At 39.1% G+C, this 19,770-nt stretch overlaps 1 protein-coding gene across 1 annotated transcript in view; it reads right to left on the bottom strand.

The window, feature by feature from the left end:
* The window catches only part of zmp:0000001200 (dedicator of cytokinesis protein 9), a 95,142-nt gene that overhangs the window by 42,997 nt on the left and 32,375 nt on the right, over positions 1–19,770 (bottom strand). Inside the window, 21 exon segments of the mRNA XM_067444771.1 lie at positions 28–178; positions 301–370; positions 2,868–2,983; positions 3,327–3,413; positions 3,509–3,564; positions 3,567–3,594; positions 5,158–5,279; positions 5,365–5,488; positions 5,573–5,638; positions 5,640–5,666; positions 7,438–7,503; positions 9,632–9,819; positions 9,914–9,993; positions 10,184–10,306; positions 12,564–12,646; positions 13,149–13,271; positions 14,305–14,484; positions 14,749–14,889; positions 15,464–15,538; positions 17,368–17,420; positions 17,984–18,158. Of these exon segments, the coding sequence (XP_067300872.1) occupies positions 28–178; positions 301–370; positions 2,868–2,983; positions 3,327–3,413; positions 3,509–3,564; positions 3,567–3,594; positions 5,158–5,279; positions 5,365–5,488; positions 5,573–5,638; positions 5,640–5,666; positions 7,438–7,503; positions 9,632–9,819; positions 9,914–9,993; positions 10,184–10,306; positions 12,564–12,646; positions 13,149–13,271; positions 14,305–14,484; positions 14,749–14,889; positions 15,464–15,538; positions 17,368–17,420; positions 17,984–18,158 (2,134 nt within the window).

Below are 19,770 nucleotides of genomic sequence, written 5' to 3'. Positions count from 1 at the left end.
GTATGTTGATTTTAGTATAGTAGTAACTGTGTTGGATCTGATTGAAGAGTTGCACCTTCAGCAGTTTGTTGCTGGTGAGGAAATCCGTGGAGGGCTTCAGGATGGTGGTCATGGCTTTAGCCAGCTCTTCATGGACCGTTTTACCGTTGGTTAAGTTCGTCTCGGTCTTCAAGACATACTACACACACACACACACACACACACACACACACACACACACGAATGTTCAAGACTCAGGTCACAGTCAGGATAATTAGTTGTACATCAGAAGAGAAGCGCGGGCCGTCCTGACGCGCTCACCTTCACGTATGAGCGCAGGTGATGCTCCAGACCCTCCTCATGACACTGAGCCACCACATGGATCATCACCCTGAGCACAGCAGACGGGACGGGGCAACATGAGGCATCCCACAGCACTACAACTACAGCTCTCTGCTCATTCACACACAGCTCAAATTAAAGAAAAACCTCAAATACAAGAAAAAACTCAAATAATAATAATAAAAAAAGCTCAAATAAAATAAAATACAGCTAAAAATCGGGCTAAAAATAAATAATGATGAAATAAAATAAAGCTAAAATAAAACTAAATGAGAAATATTGCATTGGCGAATAAATTAAACAAAATTAAGTTAAAGCACTAAAATTACCGTTAACGTAACGTGAAATAAATAAAAACTGAAATAGAAATACATTAAACCTAAATTATATTTAAAAAATAAAAATGTCAAACCACATAACAAAATTACAGAAAATTAAACTTAAGATTAAAACTGAAAACAAAAATAAAAGTTATATTATATTAAAAATAAAATTATATTAAGTGTCTTTAACTACTATGAATTAACATTTAAATGAATAATTTAAGTGTACACTTAATGGCCCTCATTTATCAATCTTGCGTAGAAACGGGCGTATATGTTGGCGTAAGATTATGCTTACACTCCTCTCACCACCTGATTTATGAAGCTGTGCGCACATCTGCAATCCAGGTGTACGCAATACTTGCCCTTAATAAATGTGGCGGCTGAAAACGATCGTCATTAGAATAACACGCCCCTATATATTCAAGTCTCCGCCTCCACCACGCCCTCATTTTACGCCATGGACACACGGAAGACGGCAAAGAAGCGAAACTTCTCCGACGTGGAGATCGGGCGCGCTCAATCATCTCACTAGTCCACTAGTCAGGGCACTGATTAGGACATAAGTCAATGGGCTGACTCCCTGATCAGTGCCCTGACTAGTGGACTAGTGAGATGATTGAGACGCGCCCATCGAGACCTTCACCAGGGAAGTGGAAAAAAAACCCAAAATTGTTTTATTTGGGAGTTTAAAGAGTGGAATTAAAGGCACCTACAAAAACAAAATATGGACCCAAATTACGAGAACTGTTAATAATGTGGGGGTTGAGAAGCGCACTCCAGCAGTTTAAAGCTGTCTGGATGATAAATTACCATCACTGCATTATTTTACAGCACGTTTTGAAACAATTAGCATTTAATTTCGTATCACGGCACATGTATTGGGGTACAATAGTTATGATGTGATGTGGAGTAAGATTCATTCACATTAATAATTACATGACAATTTGTAAGATTCTTCTTATTATTATTATGATTATTATTCTTAATGACGCTTGTTATTTAGAAGAAGAGTGTCGTTTTTGTTGATTTTATTATTATTTAAAAGAAGAAGGTCATTTTTTTTAATTTGTCAGTCTGAATTATTTTAGTCCCAGTCCCGTGCGCAGCTGCCGGGCCAGGCGGGCCTGAAACGTCAGATAAAGCGCACAGGCTCGCGACTGGAGAATACATATGCCTACAAATCAAACGCTTTGGTAAAGTCACACAAATTAAACATTGACGTTCATGTTGCACAGAAATAAACACTGAATGTTGTTGTTGTGGTTTTTAACAGTGGGTCATATAGTATATCTTGTCAGTGCGTTTTCCCACTAACTCAAACGTGCGTACACCACCTCCTGAGCTGGCGTAGGATTTGAGCGTGCCGTACGCCAACGTCCATATTGATAAATCTCAAAGTCACCGTGGGTTTGGGTGTACGCAAGGTGTACGCTGAAAATTTGGTGTACGCACTTTTGATAAATGAGGGCCAATGTCATGAGCATCGGAAGCAAATAAAAAGTGTGTGGGTCCTCTCGCTCAGGTTTTTTTATACTGGAGTAACGTTAGATGCCATTTACATTCAATACAAATATACCGCTGTTTACTAAACGATTGATTGGGAGAGACAAAATTACGGAAAGAGACGCATGGCATCAAGTTTTGACACAAATCGATCGGAGGTTCGAATCCGCCTTTTGCCGAACTCGCTCTACTTCCTTTTCCATCACATATCAGATCGGAAAGGCATTTATTTTCAATAAAAATTAAGAAAATATTAGAAAAGGGGAAGTAAAGTGTTTAACATGTGTTTAATAATAAGTGTTATCGGTTTGGGGTAGGGTAAACAAACATCTGCTGACTTAGAGACGATAAAAGTGAGTGGGTCCAATATCATGGGTCGTAAAAAGTGGGTGGGTCTCGTCCCACACACACACACACACACTGGCCCATGCTTGTGCACATACATGTTTTTACACTGTACTTGTATTTTAAAAATACCAGCATGTAATTAATTTCTGTAACACATCTATAATGACACTGTTAACCCCCCAACCCCCCCCCCCCCCCCCAAAACCACAGCCCCACACCTGTCCTAACCTTACCCCTATCACCTCAACAGCAGCACAAGTGCTTCACAACACAATCAAATGCTTTGTACCAAACAATTATTATTTTTAATAAGTACATAGTACTTAAAGATATCTATTATAAAGTGGGGACCAAAATGATACCAAATACCTGGTGACGTTCACCGCAACATCTTCGAGGCCGGAGGTGGTGAGAACACGAAACAGCTGGTTGAGGATAGTGGGGAGGAACTTCACCATCACATGAGCCTCCATGGCATGAAGACTCTGAGAGAGAGGAGAGAGAGAGAGAGAGAGAGAGAGAGAGAGAGGAGAGAGAGAGAGAGAGGAGAGAGAGAGAGAGAGAGAGAGAGAGAGAGAGAGAGAGAGAGAGTGAGAGAGAGAGAGAGAGAGAGATGAGAGAGAGAGAGAGAGAGAGAGAGAGAGAGAGAGAGAGAGAGAGAGAGAGAGAGAGAGAGAGAGAGGAGAGGAGAGAGAGAGAGAGGGAGAGGAGAGAGGAGAAGAGAGAGAGAGAAGAGAATCGGAGAGAGCGGTGAGAGAGAGAGATGATCTCAGGACGGATCTCAACACCTGCAGGCCTCAAACCCTCAGGAAGGACAGACTGAAGTACCTTCAGGTATTTGACCAGTTCTCCTCCTGATTGGCCTGTGGATTCAATACTCTGGCAGTGATGGAAGAAGTTATGCAGATGTTGATCCTGATTGAGAAAACACCAGCACCCGTCAGTCAGGACTGAAAATAAGTAAATCGCCAAGCGTTTGTGTGAAGATGTGAAGATGTGCAGATTCACACCTGTGTGTATACGGTGGACACCAGCTGTGTGGAGACCTTGAGGAGCGGCCTGCCCCATCCACCCACTTCACCTCCTGACCGGCGTGCTGCTGTAACACACACACACACACTTCTCAGATTTCACCTCCAAGCTTATATACCTGTATACTCTAACACGGTGTACACTTTTCTATTTACCCCCAAAACAAAATGTGTCAAAAAATATTTTAAAAAAGGGACAAAACAAAAAACAAAACAAAAAAGGACAAACAAACTAAACAAAACACAACAACAAAGCAAAACAAAAACACAAGAACTATACAAAACAAGAACAAAGCAAAAACAAATAAAACACAATAAAACAAAAAACAAAACACAATAAAATAAAAAACAAACAAAACACAATAAAAAAAACACAATAACAAAACAAGAAAAGCAAAAACAAACAAAAAAAACTAAAACAAAAAAACATAATAAAACTAAAAACAAACAAAACACATTAAAGCAAAACAAACAAAACACAAAAAACTAAAACAAATAAAACAAAAGCAAACAAAACACAATTAAAAACTAGGCAAAAGCAAACAAAACACAATTAAAAACTAGGCAAAAGCAAACAAAACACAATTAAAAACTAGGCAAAATCAAACAAAACACCATAACAAAACAAGAAAAAAAGCAAAAACAAATAAAACAAAAAACAAACAAAACACATTAAAGCAAAACAACAAAACACAAAAAACTAAACAAAAACAAAAACAAAAAAAAACAATAAAACAAAAGCAAACAAAACACAATTAAAAACTAGGCAAAATCAAACAAAACACCATAACAAAACAAGAAAAAAAAGCAAAAACAAATAAAACACCATAACAAAACAAGAAAAAAAAGCAAAAACAAATAAAACAAAAAAACAAACAAAACACATTAAAGCAAAACAAACAAAACACAAAAAACTAAAACAAAAAAAAACAATAAAACAAAAGCAAACAAAACACAACTAAAAACTAGGCAAAATCAAACAAAACACCATAACAAAACAAGAAAAAAAGCAAAAACAAATAAAACAAAAAACAAACAAAACACATTAAGCAAAACAAACAAAACACAAAAAACTAAAACAAAAAAAAACAAAAAAAAACAATAAAACAAAAGCAAACAAAACACAATTAAAAACTAGGCAAAATCAAACAAAACACCATAACAAAACAAGAAAAAAAGCAAAACAAATAAAACAAAAAAAAACAATAAAACAAAAGCAAACAAAACACAATTAAAAACTAGGCAAAAGCAAACAAAACACCATAAGAAAAAGCAAAAACAAATAAAACACAAAAACAAACAAAACAATACAAAACGAAGCAAAATAAATAAAACGCAATAAAGCAAAAACAAACAAAACAAAATACAATACAATACAATAAATCAAAAACAAACAAAACACAACAGCAAAGCAAAAACAAGCAAAATACAATGAAACAAAAACAAGCAAAACAACAACAAGCAAACAAAAAACCCCACAACAAACAAACAGCACAGCAAAAGTAAAAACAAAGAAAACAACTCAAAACAACCAACAACACACAACATAACACAACCAACAAAACACAACAAAAAACAAAGTAGAACAAGCAAAACAAACACAAATCTCTGTGATCTCTGTGGCTCACCTTGCCGCCGCTGCTGTCGTGGAGGCTCAGGTAGCCTGAAGGCAGGTTTGCAGCCACGGCCACCTGCTGCTCATTCAGGATCACTCGGCCATCCTTCAGCAGGGGCAGCCACGCGTAGCCCACTGCACACAGTGTGTTTCATCAGCTACAGATCCTCCTTTAGTTGTGTGTGTGTGTGTGTGTGTGTGTGAAGGCTGTGTGTCTCACCTTGCGTCTCCACCTGCTCTCGTCTCTTCGTGCTGGCTTTGCTGTTGCTGTCACAGCTGATGTGATACAGCGTGAACAGGAGATGATGTCTGTCCGTCAGCTGAACCGGCAACTCCATCTTAAACTGGACACGCAGAAACAAGCGTTAAAGCAGAGCCTGATCACGGCAAACACACCGACTGAGAGACACGCAAAGCTCAGGTCTCACCTCCTCATAAAACTCTGGGTTCTGCTGGTGGTGTAAGACGGCAGCGAACGCTTTCTTACAGAACAGAGGCCCCACCGGGACGCCCGTATATACACTGACACACACACACACACACACACACATATCAGCACTTACACTATATGGGGACGGAAAAAATATGAGATGGGAGGAAAAATTACATTTCAAAACGTTTGTGTTCTTTGCATTGACATATTTTTTCCATCACATGTCCTTTTAGGGGCTCCGTAATTTAATGAATTCATGCTGAATAAAAGTATTAATATTTCTTAATAAAAAAATCTTACTGACGTCAAACCTTTGAACAGTAGTGTATAAGCTGAGCGTGTCATACACTGTAACAAATTATTTAAAAAATAGGTTACCTGGTTGCCTTAAAAATGAGTTCATTGAAATTTGAGTTAATACAATGAACCTTTTTGAGAATCGCCAACCTTTATTCAAATATTATTAAAAGATTGTGTAAGCATATTGGGTAATTGTGTGTTTTATTTGTGATGAGGCAGTGGAACATGCCAAATAGTGATATTTTTCTATTTTCATGTGATTCAGATCAGATTTTTTTCCCATTTACATCAGCTAAATGCACTATTTTTCAGGCTGTTTGAGATAAAAGAATGCCTAAAAATGTATATACTATCTGGGAATATGATGTTACTCAGTAAAAAATAAATAAAAAATAAATCAACCAGTAGAGCCTACAACCTGTTTGGTATTGAACTGTTCTCCAGCTGTAGTGAATCCAAAACCCCAAACATGTTAAGGATGACTCATTTTCACTGCAGTGCAGCCCGTAGTGAGAAATTCACATTGACTAATCAGATGTGGTTTTCGCTTAGAAACTTTCGCGATTGGTTAGTCCTTCAAAGGAAATGCCCATGTTTGGATGAGACAGCGCTGTGTGTGAGACTGAGAGCTTTATAATGACACCAGGCATGACATGTTTCTGTGAATGAAGACGGCACGGGAGCTCAAAATAGCTCACGGGGTTACAAAATATAACAAAATAACACCCTTAAATGTGTAATGTTGCCTTTTTTTATTGTGACATGAAAGCTTACATGTTAAGGGTGAGTAAACTGGCCCAAAATCTCAATCTCATGTTTTCACCTGTCGTGTCTCGCCTTAATAATTAACACCTAACGTTAACTCTAGCTAGCCAGCAATACAGTCATGTAACTCAAGTGTTACAACAGCGGATTCACAAACCTGTAACACGCTCGTCTGACGCAGAATCTCTCTCTGGCCGGTGAGGTTTAGTGTTCCTTTAAAAAAATTTGTAATGTCCATGTTAACTAGTTAACTACGACGCCGGTGAAATACAAAAGCCCGCCAATCCCTGATGACAACGACTAAGATGATGATGTATATTCTTCCTCGTTAGTTTTTATTGGCAGTTGGCATTGGCAAACAAGCTGAGTGATGTGCGACGCATTGCCGACCGCCACACACACGGTAATAGAGCTTTTGTTTCACTTTTTGCCGCTCCAGTCTGAAAGACTGAGAGGAAATGAAACAACGTTTAAGTATTTATTTATTACTAAAAGATCCGGGGCTTTTGACAAAACATTCGGGGCTTAAGCCCAATTAGCCACCCCCCCGCTCCGCCCCTGGCTCACATACAATAACACTTAAAATGTTCTATACATTAAACCAATTTCCTTCATTGTATCAACTCAAATGTTTGTTATTTCAATAAACTCAACACTTTAAGGCAATCAGGCTACTTACTTTTGTAAGTTAAACCAACTTTTTTTTCTATTTTACAGTATATGGCTTGTTGCGGGCATGTTCTAGAACAAATGGAGACTTTTGTGTAGTTGAGGTGAGTGTGTGTGTGACATTACCTTCAGCGGGAGAGCGTCCTCCTCATCCGAATCTCTGAACTCCACACACAGAGCGATGTTTCTGGCCTAGAAACACAAGAGCAAACTTAGTTCAGTACATTTGCTCTACAGTAAACTTAATTGAAGTTTCACAAACTAATTTCGGGAGAAGCACGCGCAAACAATTATATCTAATTAAACACAGGTGGAGCAGGCTCAGATAATTAACCCAATTGGAACACAAGAGGAGTACATTAAACTAATCAGTTAATCAACGATTGGAGGTGTATATAGATAGCCGATTTACCTTCCTGTCATTGACAGTTTCTCAGCATCCCACCACCACCCCTTCTCCGCACTTACTTAAATCAACTGCTATAAATATCAAAATAAATCACAAATTGCAATCTAGTTCTAAACTATCCATGTCGGGGGGGGGGGGGGATACTCTGGGTTCGGGCAAATTTTCCGAGCCCGGAGCCCTCCCCGGACAGCACGCCAAATACGCATAATCTTTACTCTATTTAATTGATGTAAGTGTGAACTCGTGAAAACCCTTTTTACAAGATGTAAAATAAGTCTCTGATGTGCCCAGAGAGTGTTTATGAAGTTTTAGCTCAAAATACCCCACAGATCATATTTGTATAGCATGTTAAAATAGTCACTTTATGAGGGTGAGCAAAAACACGTGCGTGCCTCTTTAAATGCAAATGAGCTGCTGTTCATGGAGCGGAGCTTCTAGAGCTCATGTTAGCAGCTCTGATTACCTCATGCAGACGCAATAAAACTGCTCTGCCTTTTATGATTCGACAAGGTTAAATGTTAAAAATAGTCAGACTTTTATTGTGCTCAGTCAAAAATGTGTGCATTGGAAAATAACGAGAGACGAAGTGTAAGCGTTTGGTACTGCGGCCAAACAAACTCTGACTGGAAGCACAACTTGTTTAGATTTATGGCTTTGATTTTCTCACAGTTTTAGAGTAAAACGTGTTTTGGACAATATCTATTTCATTTAAGAATTGAAAATGCCATTACACTTTTTCACTTGAGCAATAATCGATCAAGTGTCGTCTTTAAAAAGAGATCAAACTTAAGTTAAGTTGTGAATACATGAACTACAGCATATATATATAAAAAAAATTTTTTTAAAGTAACACTCCATTTTTTTGAAAATAGGCTCATTTTCCAAGTCCCTTAGAGTTAAACAGTTGAGTTTTACCGTTTTTGAATCCATTCAGCCGATCTCTGTATCTGGCGGTAGCACTTTTAGCGTAGCTTAGCATACATCATTGAATCCGATTAGACCATTAGCATCACGCTCAAAAAAATGACCAATGACTTTCAATATTTTTCCTATTTAAAACTTGACTCTTCAGTAGTTACATCGTGTACTAAGAACCAAGAATACACATTCGACTCACTATCACAAGCATTTTCTCCAACTACACAAACTTAGTGCCGGTCGCATTGGGAGTTACCGATCTGAGGACTACTTTCAGGCGCTGCATAATACCAGGAATGAGAGAATACTTTCTATCTATATCGGTCTAAATATAATAATAATAATAATAATAATAATAATAATAATAATAATAATAATAATAATAATAATAATAAATAATAATAATAATAATAATAATAATAATAAATTTTATTTATAATGCACTTTATATTAAACAAAAACTTTTCATTTTCCGTTGGTCTTAAGACACGTTGTAACTACAGAATAGTCAAGTTTTAAATAGGAAAAATATTATCTTTGAAAAAATAAAGTCTTTGGTAATTTTTGAACGTGATGCTAATGGTCTAATCCGATTCAATGATGTATGCTAAGCTATGGTAAAAGTGCTACCGCCAGATACAGAGATCGGCTGAATGGATTCAAAAACGGTAAAACTCAACTGTTCAACTCTAAGGGACTTGGAAAATGAGCCTATTTTCAAAAAAAGTGTTCCTTTAATACCATAAAATCCCCTAAAAATACAAAATATATATTAAAAAAAATTATTGAACTAAAATATAGTACAATAACTTCATTGAAATTTTAACAAAACAAAAATGGTATCTTTTTGACTGACATCCAAACAGTGTAAGGGTTAAAAAGAGACCAACCTTAGGTCTGGATACCAAAAAAGGGGGTGAAGGTTAACAGGTTAAGGCATTTTAAGGACCCATGGGTCTGAGCTGTGAGTTGAGAGCTTTAGCATGGTTGTACCTTAGTGAAGCTTTTCTGGCTGTCGTATTTGAGATGCCGTGGATACACGTACAGGTGGTTGTTGTAAATTGTGAAAGGCTGAGAGCATTTGGCAATAGACGGCACAAACTCCTCCACCTCAAACACCAGCCTGCCCCGCTCCGCACCATCCGTCTGACGAAGAGGAAGATAGGACGGCGTGACACAATCTGCACACACACAGAGAGAGGAATCAATCCTGATCCAACACTAACACACAGAGAGGCAGTCAGCAAAGCTTGTGTGTTACTATGAAAGCCTTACTAGTCAGATCTGGTGCGACGTTATCAACCGTAACATCCAAATTACCCAGAATCACAGGAAACTTGGCCATCTTTTCTGGCCTGAGAGAAGAGAAAGCACAGAGGAGGGCAAATAAACAAGCGTGAGCGCCTGACAGAGGCAAGGAGAGACTATACTGTTCCTAAAACATCAACAGCCCTGACAGAACAGAGAACACAACACCAGTGTGTGTACGACACCATTCTGCAGGTCACACAAACACCAGTGTGCTACTATGAGTGTGAGACTGACTTCCTGAAGTCTGTGAGCAGTCTGAACATGTCCTCGTTCGAGAGCTTGTTGCCGTCCTGCCGGTAGAGAGCAGAGAATCGAGCGCTCTTGTCCACCGTCCCAGAGGCATCCTTAAACAGAGGCCTGAGAAACACACACACACACACACACACACACACACACACACACGATCAAAGCTGGCCCGGCGGCTGTGTGGATGAAAGAGATAACAACACACACATCCTGATCCTGCCCAGCTCATCTTTAACATCCCATCGGAAAGACAAACAGAATGGCATGGCTTGAAATCTACAACCAACACCCTTTTCCAGAACAAAACCGCAAAAACAGTTGTGCAATCCTTTTCCTGAGCATGATTGATTCTGCTCATGTTGGTTTTACAGTAATATGGGACGATTCTAGCATTTCAATATTAGGGGGCTCGGCCACCAATGAGGATGCGATTTAAAACAATATATTTAATACAAACCCGATTCCAAAAAGGTTGGGACACTGAACAAATTGTGAATATAAACAGAATACAGTGATGTGGAAGTTTCAAATTTCAATATTTTATTCAGAATACAACATAGATGACATATCAAATATTTAAACTGAGAAAATGTCATTCATTTGATCATTTTAAGGGGAAAATAAGTTGATTTTAAATTTTATGCCATCAACACATCTCAGAAAAGTTGGGACAAGGCCATGTTTACCGCTGTGTGTCATCCCCTCTTCTTTTTATATCAGTCTGCAAACGTCTGGGGACTGAGGAGACAAGTTGCTCAAGATTAGGAATAGGAATGTTGTCCCATTCTTGTCTAATACAGGCTTCTAGTTGCTCAACTGTCTTAGGTCTTCTTTGTCGCATCTTCCTCTTTATGATGCGCCAAATGTTTTCTAAGGGTGAAAGATCTGGACTGCAGGCTGGCCATTTCAGTGCCGGATCCTTCTTCTACGCAGCCATGATGTTGTAATTGATGCAGTATGTGGTCTGGCATTGTCATGTTGGAAAATGCAAGGTCTTCCCTGAAAGAGACGACATCTGGATGGAGCAGATGTTCTTCTAGAACTTGGATATACCTTTCAGCATTGATGGGGCCTTTCCAGATGTGTAAGCTGCCCATGCCACACACACTCATGAACCCCAGACCATCAGAGATGCAGCTTCTGAACTGAGCGCCGATAACAGCTTGGGTTGTCCTCGTCCTCTTTAGTCCGGATGACATGCCGTCCCAGTTTTCCAAAAAGAACTTCAAGTTTTGATTGGTCTGACCACAGAACAGTTTTCCACTTTGCCACAGTTCCTTTTAAATGAGCCTTGGCCCAGAGAAACGCCTGCGCTTCTGAATCATGTTTAGATTTGGCTTCTTTTTTGACCTATAGAGTTTTAGCCGGCGACGGCGAATGGCACGGTGGATTGTGTTCACCAATGTTTTCTGGAAGTATTCCTGAGCCCATGTTGTGATCTCCATTACAGTATCATTCCTGTATGTGATGCAGTGCCGTCTAAGGGCCGAAGATCACGGGCATCCAGTTTGGTTTTCCGGCCTTGACCCTTACGCACAGAGATTGCTCCAGATTCTCTGAATCTTTGGATGATATTGTGCACTGTAGATGATGATAACTTCAATCTCTTTGCAGTTTTTCTCTGAGAAACTCCTTTCTGATATTGCTCCACTATTGTCCTCCGCTGCATTGGGGGAATTGGTGATCCTCTGCCCATCTTGACTTCTGAGAGACACTGCCACTCTGATAGGCTCTTTTTATACCCAATCATGTTGCCAATTGACCTAATCAGTTGCAAATTGGTCCTCCAGCTGTTCCTTATGTACATTTAACTTTTCCCGGGCTCTTATTGCTACCTTTCCCAAATTTTTGGAATGTGTAGCTCTCATGAAATCCAAAATGAGCCAATATTTGGCATGACATTTCAAAATGTCTCAACATTTGAATTGTTATTTATATTCTATGGTGAATAAAATTTAAGTTTATGAGATTTGTAAATTATTGCATTACTTTTTTATTCACAATTTGTACAGTGTCCCAACTTTTTTGGAATCAGGTTTGTATATTGTTGGTATACTAGGATAGGCATGAACAATACAGTTGGTTCTACAGTAACTATCAATATTTATTTGATATCCAACCATTATAATACATTTTACTTTACTTTATATATTACTTTATAAAGTTTTAAATATGGATATTTTTCTTACACAAAGGCATCGAGTCACTTTAGAAGGCCTTACTGGAGCCGAAAGTTATTTCTTATTACTTTAAGTTTTGGGATGAAATATAACATGTTTATTTTTGGCAGTGTAGTCCGCTTGGATTGCTGCAGTGATGCCGTACAGTCCCAGTAAATGTTTGCACCATCTTAGTGTGTTTTTCTCACCTCGCGGCCCATGCGAACGGCATTCGGTACTGACCCAGCCGACTGCAGGCCATCTTAGCGTTCTTCAAAACCTTCTGAGCGGCCTGAGGAGAGAGGAAAGAGAAGCACTGAACTGTTGAAGAAATGCAGCTCTGTAATTAGGTTTGTCTGAAGCGCTTCACATTATTTATTTTACAATAACACACCCAGAAGGGAGAGAGAATGACGGAGGGAGGGGGGCTAGTGTCTGACAGCTTTAAAATACTTGCCAACATCTGCTTTATCCATGATATATCATACACACACACACAGTTGTTTTTTCATGTTTTATGGGGACATTCCATAGGCGTAATGGTTTTTATACTGTATAAACTGTATATTTGATCCCCCTACACTGCTCCTGCCCCTAAACCTACCCATCACAGGAAACATTCTGAATTTTTACATTTTCAAAAAACATCACTTAGTATGATTTATAAGATGTTTTCCTCATGGGGACCAAAAATGTCCCCACAAGGACAAGGATTTCGGATATTGCCATCTTTGTGGGGACATTTTGTCCCCCTAATGTAGGGATTACCAGCCCACACACACACACACACACACCTTAGCAGAGTCTGAGTTCTTCATGTAAGGCTCAGCACAGTGTGTTATTCCACCTTGTAAAACCTTCTCTATCCGTGCGACCAGGAAGATGTCAGGGTGCGGACAGGTCACGGAAAACACTCCCTATAGACACACACACACCATTAGAAAGAGTTAGACAGATTTATTTTATGTACACTACCATTTGCGGTCAGTAATAATGTTCAAATTAAATATATATTTTCATCCGGAAAGAATGTATTAAATTGATAGAGAAAAAAAAACAGTAAAGACATTTATAATACAAAATATTTCTCTCTCAAATAAACACTGTTCTTGATGTTCTTATTTGTATATTAACATTGACAAATATCTGTTTCCATACAGCTATAAAGCGGCACAACAGTTTTCAACACTGATAATAATCCTAAATGTGTGACTAAACCATCAGATCATCTGAGAATGATCAGTGAAGGATCATGAGACTCTGAAGACTGGAGTAATGATGATAAACTCAGCTTTGGTCACAGGAACACATTACACTTTAACATATATTCACAGAGAAAAGAGTAGCTTTACATTATAATAATATTTCACTGTTATAACTGTATTTTCTGATGAAATAAATGGTGAGCAGAGAGACCTGCTTAAAAAACAAATAATCGTACGAGCTCCAAACGTTTGCATTTTTTTAAACAGTGTATGTGTGTGATTTCCTGTGTGTGTGATACTGTAAAATGAAGCAGTTGTTTCCTCTGATCGTGAGCAGCCGGTCTGACACACTGCAAAAAATGCTCTTCTTACTTAGTATTTTTGTCTTGTTTTAGTCCAAACATCTAAAAATTCTTAAAACAAGAAGTATTTACTAGACAAGCAAAAGTAATTGTCTTGTTTTGGGGAAAAATAACTCAAAATGAAGAGAGTTTTTGCTTAAAATAATAATAAGTGGGGTATGAAAAATTATCTTAAAACAACATTATTTTACTTACCCCAGATTTCCAAGCAAAAACTCTCTTCATTTTGAGTTATTTTTCCCAAAACAAGACAATAATTTTGACTTTCCTAGTAAATTTTTCTTAATGTAAGAATTTTGGGATGTTTAGACTAGAAACAAGACACAAACACTAAGTAAGAGAAGCCATTTTAGCAGTGTAGAGCCTGGATGCGTCCTCCTCACCTGTCGTGGGAACTGACCGTCCCTCCCCGTCAGAGGCTGCGCTCCCTGCGGACTGTCCTGAGATCCCGAAGGCAGCAGCACTTTCACAGACGGATGGTTCATGTCCACGTGGAAGTCTGACGAGATCTTACGGCAACTCTGAATATCAAACAGCGACAGAGAGACGAAGAAGGGCTCGACCTGCAACGCAAACCAACACAGAAACTCTCACACGGGCTCCTGCGAAGATGGCCAATGTGCCAACTCTCTTCATTTTGAGTTATTTTTTCCCAAAACAAGACGATTACTTTTGCTTGTCTAGTAAAGACTTCTTGTTTTAAGAATTTTTAGATGTTTGGACTAGAAACAAGACAAAAATACTGAGTAAGAAAAGCATTTTATGCAGTGTATGACATCAGCAGAGGCAAATGAAGATCACTGAATATAATCATAAAGGTGAGGTACGTTAGTGGTCGGCCCCTCTTCATTCTCCGCCACACAGCTCTGCAGGTTAAAGGACAGATCGTTACAGTTCACCAGGATCCGCTTCCCAAACTTCTCCTCAAAGGGCTTCACTTCGGGCTCCATCCCAGAGAAATCCAGTTTCTGCTCAGAGTGGAAGATAAGATCAATGTTCGGGAGTTTCATTTATACACATGTTTTTATACACCATCGTTCAAAAGTTTGGGGTTGGATAGATTTTTTTAAAAATGTTTTAGACAGAAGTATCGTACGTTCATCAAACGGCTGCATTTATTTGATCAAAATTGAAATATTATATAAAACAGCAGTTTTCTATGTGAATATATGTTAAAGTGTGATGTGTTCCTGTGATCAAAGCTGAGTTTATCATCATTACTCCAGTCTTCAGAGTCTCATGATCCTTCACTAATCACTCTCAGATGAGGATCTGATGATTTAGTCACACATTTAGGATTATTATCAGTGTTGAAAACAGTTGTGCTGCTTCATATTTCTGTGGAAACCGTCATGCATTTTATTCCTCAGGATTCTTTGATTATTGGAAAGAGCAGCATTCATTTAAAATGGAAATCTTTTGTCACATTATAAATGTCTTTACTGTCACTTATGATCAAATTAATGCAATTTAATCCAAACTTTTGAACGTAAGAAGGAAAGGTGTGCTAGTAAAAGAGGCTGTTTTCCATTAGAGCTGTACCTGTAAGTCTGGGTCCAGCGTAAAGAGTTTCAGCCGCGTCTCATTTCTCATCTTGCTCTCGATGTCTCTGGCACTCTGGAGAACAGCAGGAGAGATATCAGTCAAAACCTCCCCGCTCCAGATGGACAAAATCTACTGTTTATAACTCATCTGGTGAAAAAGGTTTAGTTTACAAGGTATTTTGGCCAATAAAAAGATTCGAACCGAAGTTCGCCTGGTTTTGTTGGATCAGTGTGTACCCCTGTCGGTGTCTGTTGCCATTGGTCTGAGTTTGTTTTAGTTGATTACACGTTTGTGACAAAAGTGACGTTTGATTGCTGGCATTGGCTGGCTATCAGCAGACCAAGCTCGATTTAGGATTGAACATTGGTCTGGGGGGTCTGCTCTGTATTTTCTCCTGCACAAGAGGCGTGATCAACGGGCATAGTTCAAATGACTCTGAACACAATTGGATAGTCCTTCAACCAATCAGACCACAAGAGGCGTGATCAACGGGCAACGATCCATCGCTTCTCTATCTGTCGTGTTAAACCCGCCAATAGCGTGCCAAGTGGATAAGCCAGTCTGTGATTGGTTCCCGCAAAAGTGTAACAGAAGCCGTAGAAATCAATGTCCAGGTTTCCAGACTGAGTTGCAGGACGAAATCAAATCGCCAGCAGATCAGGCTGGGTTTACCCAATCTAGTTGGTTGGAGCCGTGGCCAGAAATTTTAATGTGAGTGGATCTTAGTGAAATAGAGTGAAACTGAATACCTACTTTACAACACAAATAATTTTGACAATTATGATTAGTAAAATTATTTACTGTCAGCAAACCCTTTCATTGAAACAGCAAAATAACTGTACAAATAACCAATGAGCAGAATAAGAAGAATAAATATGGTATTAAAAAAATCATAGATGGAGTGTGTAACACTGTGCAAGGCTTAGGGTGTTCACACTTATAGTTCAGTTCAGACCAAAAAAAAAAAATAATAATTTGTCCTGGTCCGCTTAGTGTTCACGTTTGCATTTTTATCCCCAAACCTAAAGGCTTAGGGATCCGTTCATAACCTGCTTTTATGACGTAAATTTCATGACTGAACTTACCGAACATCCAAATCAATGCTGTGTTCTGGGTTAAATGCGCACACTGTATGTACATAGTTACATATGATGGTATTTTGAGCAGCTGGGAATTCATCAAGAGCTTATAAAATGTGTAAAGGAGTCAAAAAAGCATCAGAAATCCCTCCATCACACACACAAACCAAGATCTGCTGCGAGGAGACGTGGTTCTGACGCCTGTATTGAACTGTGATGGGCAACATCACGACTATTCTGTCCTTCTTAGGGTCACAACTTCCCGTTTTTGGTTCGTTTACATAAGTTTACACTTACTCAAATGAACCGCACTAATAGAGCAATCGCACCAGGGTTTGTTTAAATCCAAACAAACATGAAACACACCCCTAGCCTTCCTCTGGCCACGGACTTGACACGAGTTCGAACTGTAATGGGCAACATAGATCTTATAACGAGGAGAAAAAACAGCTATGCTTGAGCATTCTGTCCCTTTTTAGGGTTGCACTGTGTGACACCACGTCCCGGTTTGATTAGATGTGTTCATAGTTCAGTTGAAGAGTTTGTTTAGAAGTGGACTGAGATGCCATGAAAACATGGGTCTTGGTCTGCTTGTTTGGTGAGCTCCAGGGTTCAGATGGCAGAGTTCACACTTATTCAAATGATCCGCACTAACAGAGCAATCACACCAGGGTTCGTTTTATTTAACCCAAACCAAGTGTGAACACACCCATATATGACAGTCACAAGTCTAGCTACAGGCCGAGTGTACACAAGAAAAATCCCCTCAGACTCAGCGGTACTGCCATGATTTCTGTGTTCAGTCACTGAAGTATGACTTACCTGAAAACTGTCCATACTGCTGGAAGAGTGATCACTTTTCCCCTGTTCATCATCTACCACAGAGATAAGACGGAAGAATGTCACTACAGCACACACACTAACCACAGTAACTCTCTCGTCACTTAGTGTACACACTCCCATGTGTGGAGGTCACACTGCAAAAAATACTCTTCTTATTTAGTATTTTCTTCTTGTTTCCAGTCCAAATATCTAAATATTCTTAAATCAAGATACATTTACTAGATAAGTAAAATGACATGAGATATTTTTGCTTGTTTTCTGGGGAAAATTATCAAAATGAAAGGAGCCAATGGGGTGAGAAAAATAATCATATTTCTGTTTGGGACGGAAACAAGAAAAGATTTCAGTCAGAAACCAGATTATTTCTCTCACCCCATTGGCAGATTATTTATCTTATTTTAATCAAAAACTCTCTTTATTTTGAGTTATTTTTCCCCAAAACAAGACAATAATTTTTTACTTGTCTAGTAAATGTTTCTTAATGTAAGAATTTTTAGATATTTAGACTAGAAACAAGACAAAAATACTAAGTAAGAAGAGCATTTTTTGCAGTGTATAAACACACACACACACACACACACACACACACACACACCGTCATGTAAGTCTCCGTTCCTCTTGTCCAGCATGGCGAGCTCAAAGCTGCTGTTGAGGATCCTGTTGAGGGTGCCGATCCAGTCGTCCATCTCACTCTCAGAGTCTGCGGCCAGAACGTAGCCGCTCTTATCCTGCATCTTCAGCTCGAATGCAAACCTCCGCACGCGGTTGTTCTGCACGCAGAGAGAAACTGATCTCAGCACGTATGAACACAGAGATGGAGAGCGAACGAGACATTCACATTTTGTCATCAGTACAACTTAAAACCATGTAAAACGTGAGAAGATTTCCATACGGAGGCCGACAGATTCCCGACCCTGCCCCAGGCAGGTCTCACAGTGGGGTTAAAGGGTTACTTCAGCGATTAGCATATGGCTTTGTATCAGTAGAAACCCTGGAGAATATTCAAATTATTGTGCTTTCCCCTCTCATATCTCCCTGAGACGAGAGATTTATGCATTTTATTTCTGGAAAAATTCCTCCTATGATGCAAAATGACGATTTTTGCATCATAGGAGGAATGTTTGCCCAGAGGCTAAAGACTACAGCCAGCAGAGGGAGCCATTTCCGCATGTTTTGAATCTGCGCATGGGGGATGGAGATCACACTCAGCTGGCAGGGAGAGCTCAGCTTGCAGACAGGATCATTTAAACGGAGCTATGGTGAGCAATGTAAGTCTTTTAACTTCTCAAATTCATTTCTATGAAAGTTAAGCTTGCAAAGGCATGAACTGAAACGCGCCAGACTGAACTCCTGTGTGAATGTATGCCGCGAGTGCAGTCGCGATTACCTCAGCTCTCATCACTCGTGCAGTTAGTGCTCAGTGCTGTGATACTCGCGCGGAGACTCACTCATTATATTGAACAGACACGTTCAGTTTTTAATTGTAGTGTCTCTAACTCAGTCACAGTAATCCAGTAGCGGTGGCTTTGGGAATGGCCTCACAGGGCAGCGAAGCATTCTGGGAATTGTAGTCTTTCATCCCCATGAGACAAAAATACATTTTCTGTCTTTTCTCAGTCTAGAAGACACCAAATTCAAAAATAATTTCACATTTCTACTGCATTGATGGCCCAGTTTAAATACAGATTCATCTTCCCAGCGCTGAAGTACGGGGGATGGGAAAGAAAGGGATGGGTTTATAAAACATAAGGCCAGGGCATTTGGTCAGGCAAAGACAACTAGAGAGAAATGCAGGAGTCCAACGTTTGACCCCTGAGCGGTCGGGGATTTCTGCTCCATCAGAGGCTGTGAATCTCTTCAGCTCAGCAGAACTGAGTGTTTTAGCCAAACAGAGAGCGCTGAGATCAGGTTAAAAACCATCCGCTCCTTTACTCACCGCAAAACATGCTCTTCTTACTTAGTATTTTTGTCCTGTTTCTTAAAGCAAAAATTCTTAAAGCAAGAAGTATTTACTAGACAAGAAAAAGTAATCGTCTTGTTTTGGGGAAAAATAACTCTAAATGAAGAGAGTTTTTGCTTAAAATAAGATAAATAATCTGCCAATGGGGTGAGAGAAATAATCTTAACTCAAACAGAAAACAAGATTATTTTTCTCACCCCATTGGCAGATTATTGAGCTTATTTTAAGCAAAAACTCTCTTCATTTAGAGTTATTTTTCCCAAAACAAGACAAGAACTTTTACTTGTCTAGTAAATGTTTCCTAATGTAAGAATTTTTAGATATTTAGACTAGAAACAAGACAAAAATACTGAGTAAGAAGAGCATTTTGTGCAGTGCTGTGACTGTTTGATGCCTTTACGAGTAGGAGATGAATGGATGAA

Source organism: Pseudorasbora parva, chromosome 5, assembly GCF_024679245.1.
Source record: "Pseudorasbora parva isolate DD20220531a chromosome 5, ASM2467924v1, whole genome shotgun sequence".
Lineage (NCBI taxonomy): Eukaryota > Metazoa > Chordata > Actinopteri > Cypriniformes > Gobionidae > Pseudorasbora > Pseudorasbora parva.
Note: the sequence above shows the minus strand (reverse complement) of the source record. Positions and strands in the feature narration are given on the sequence as shown.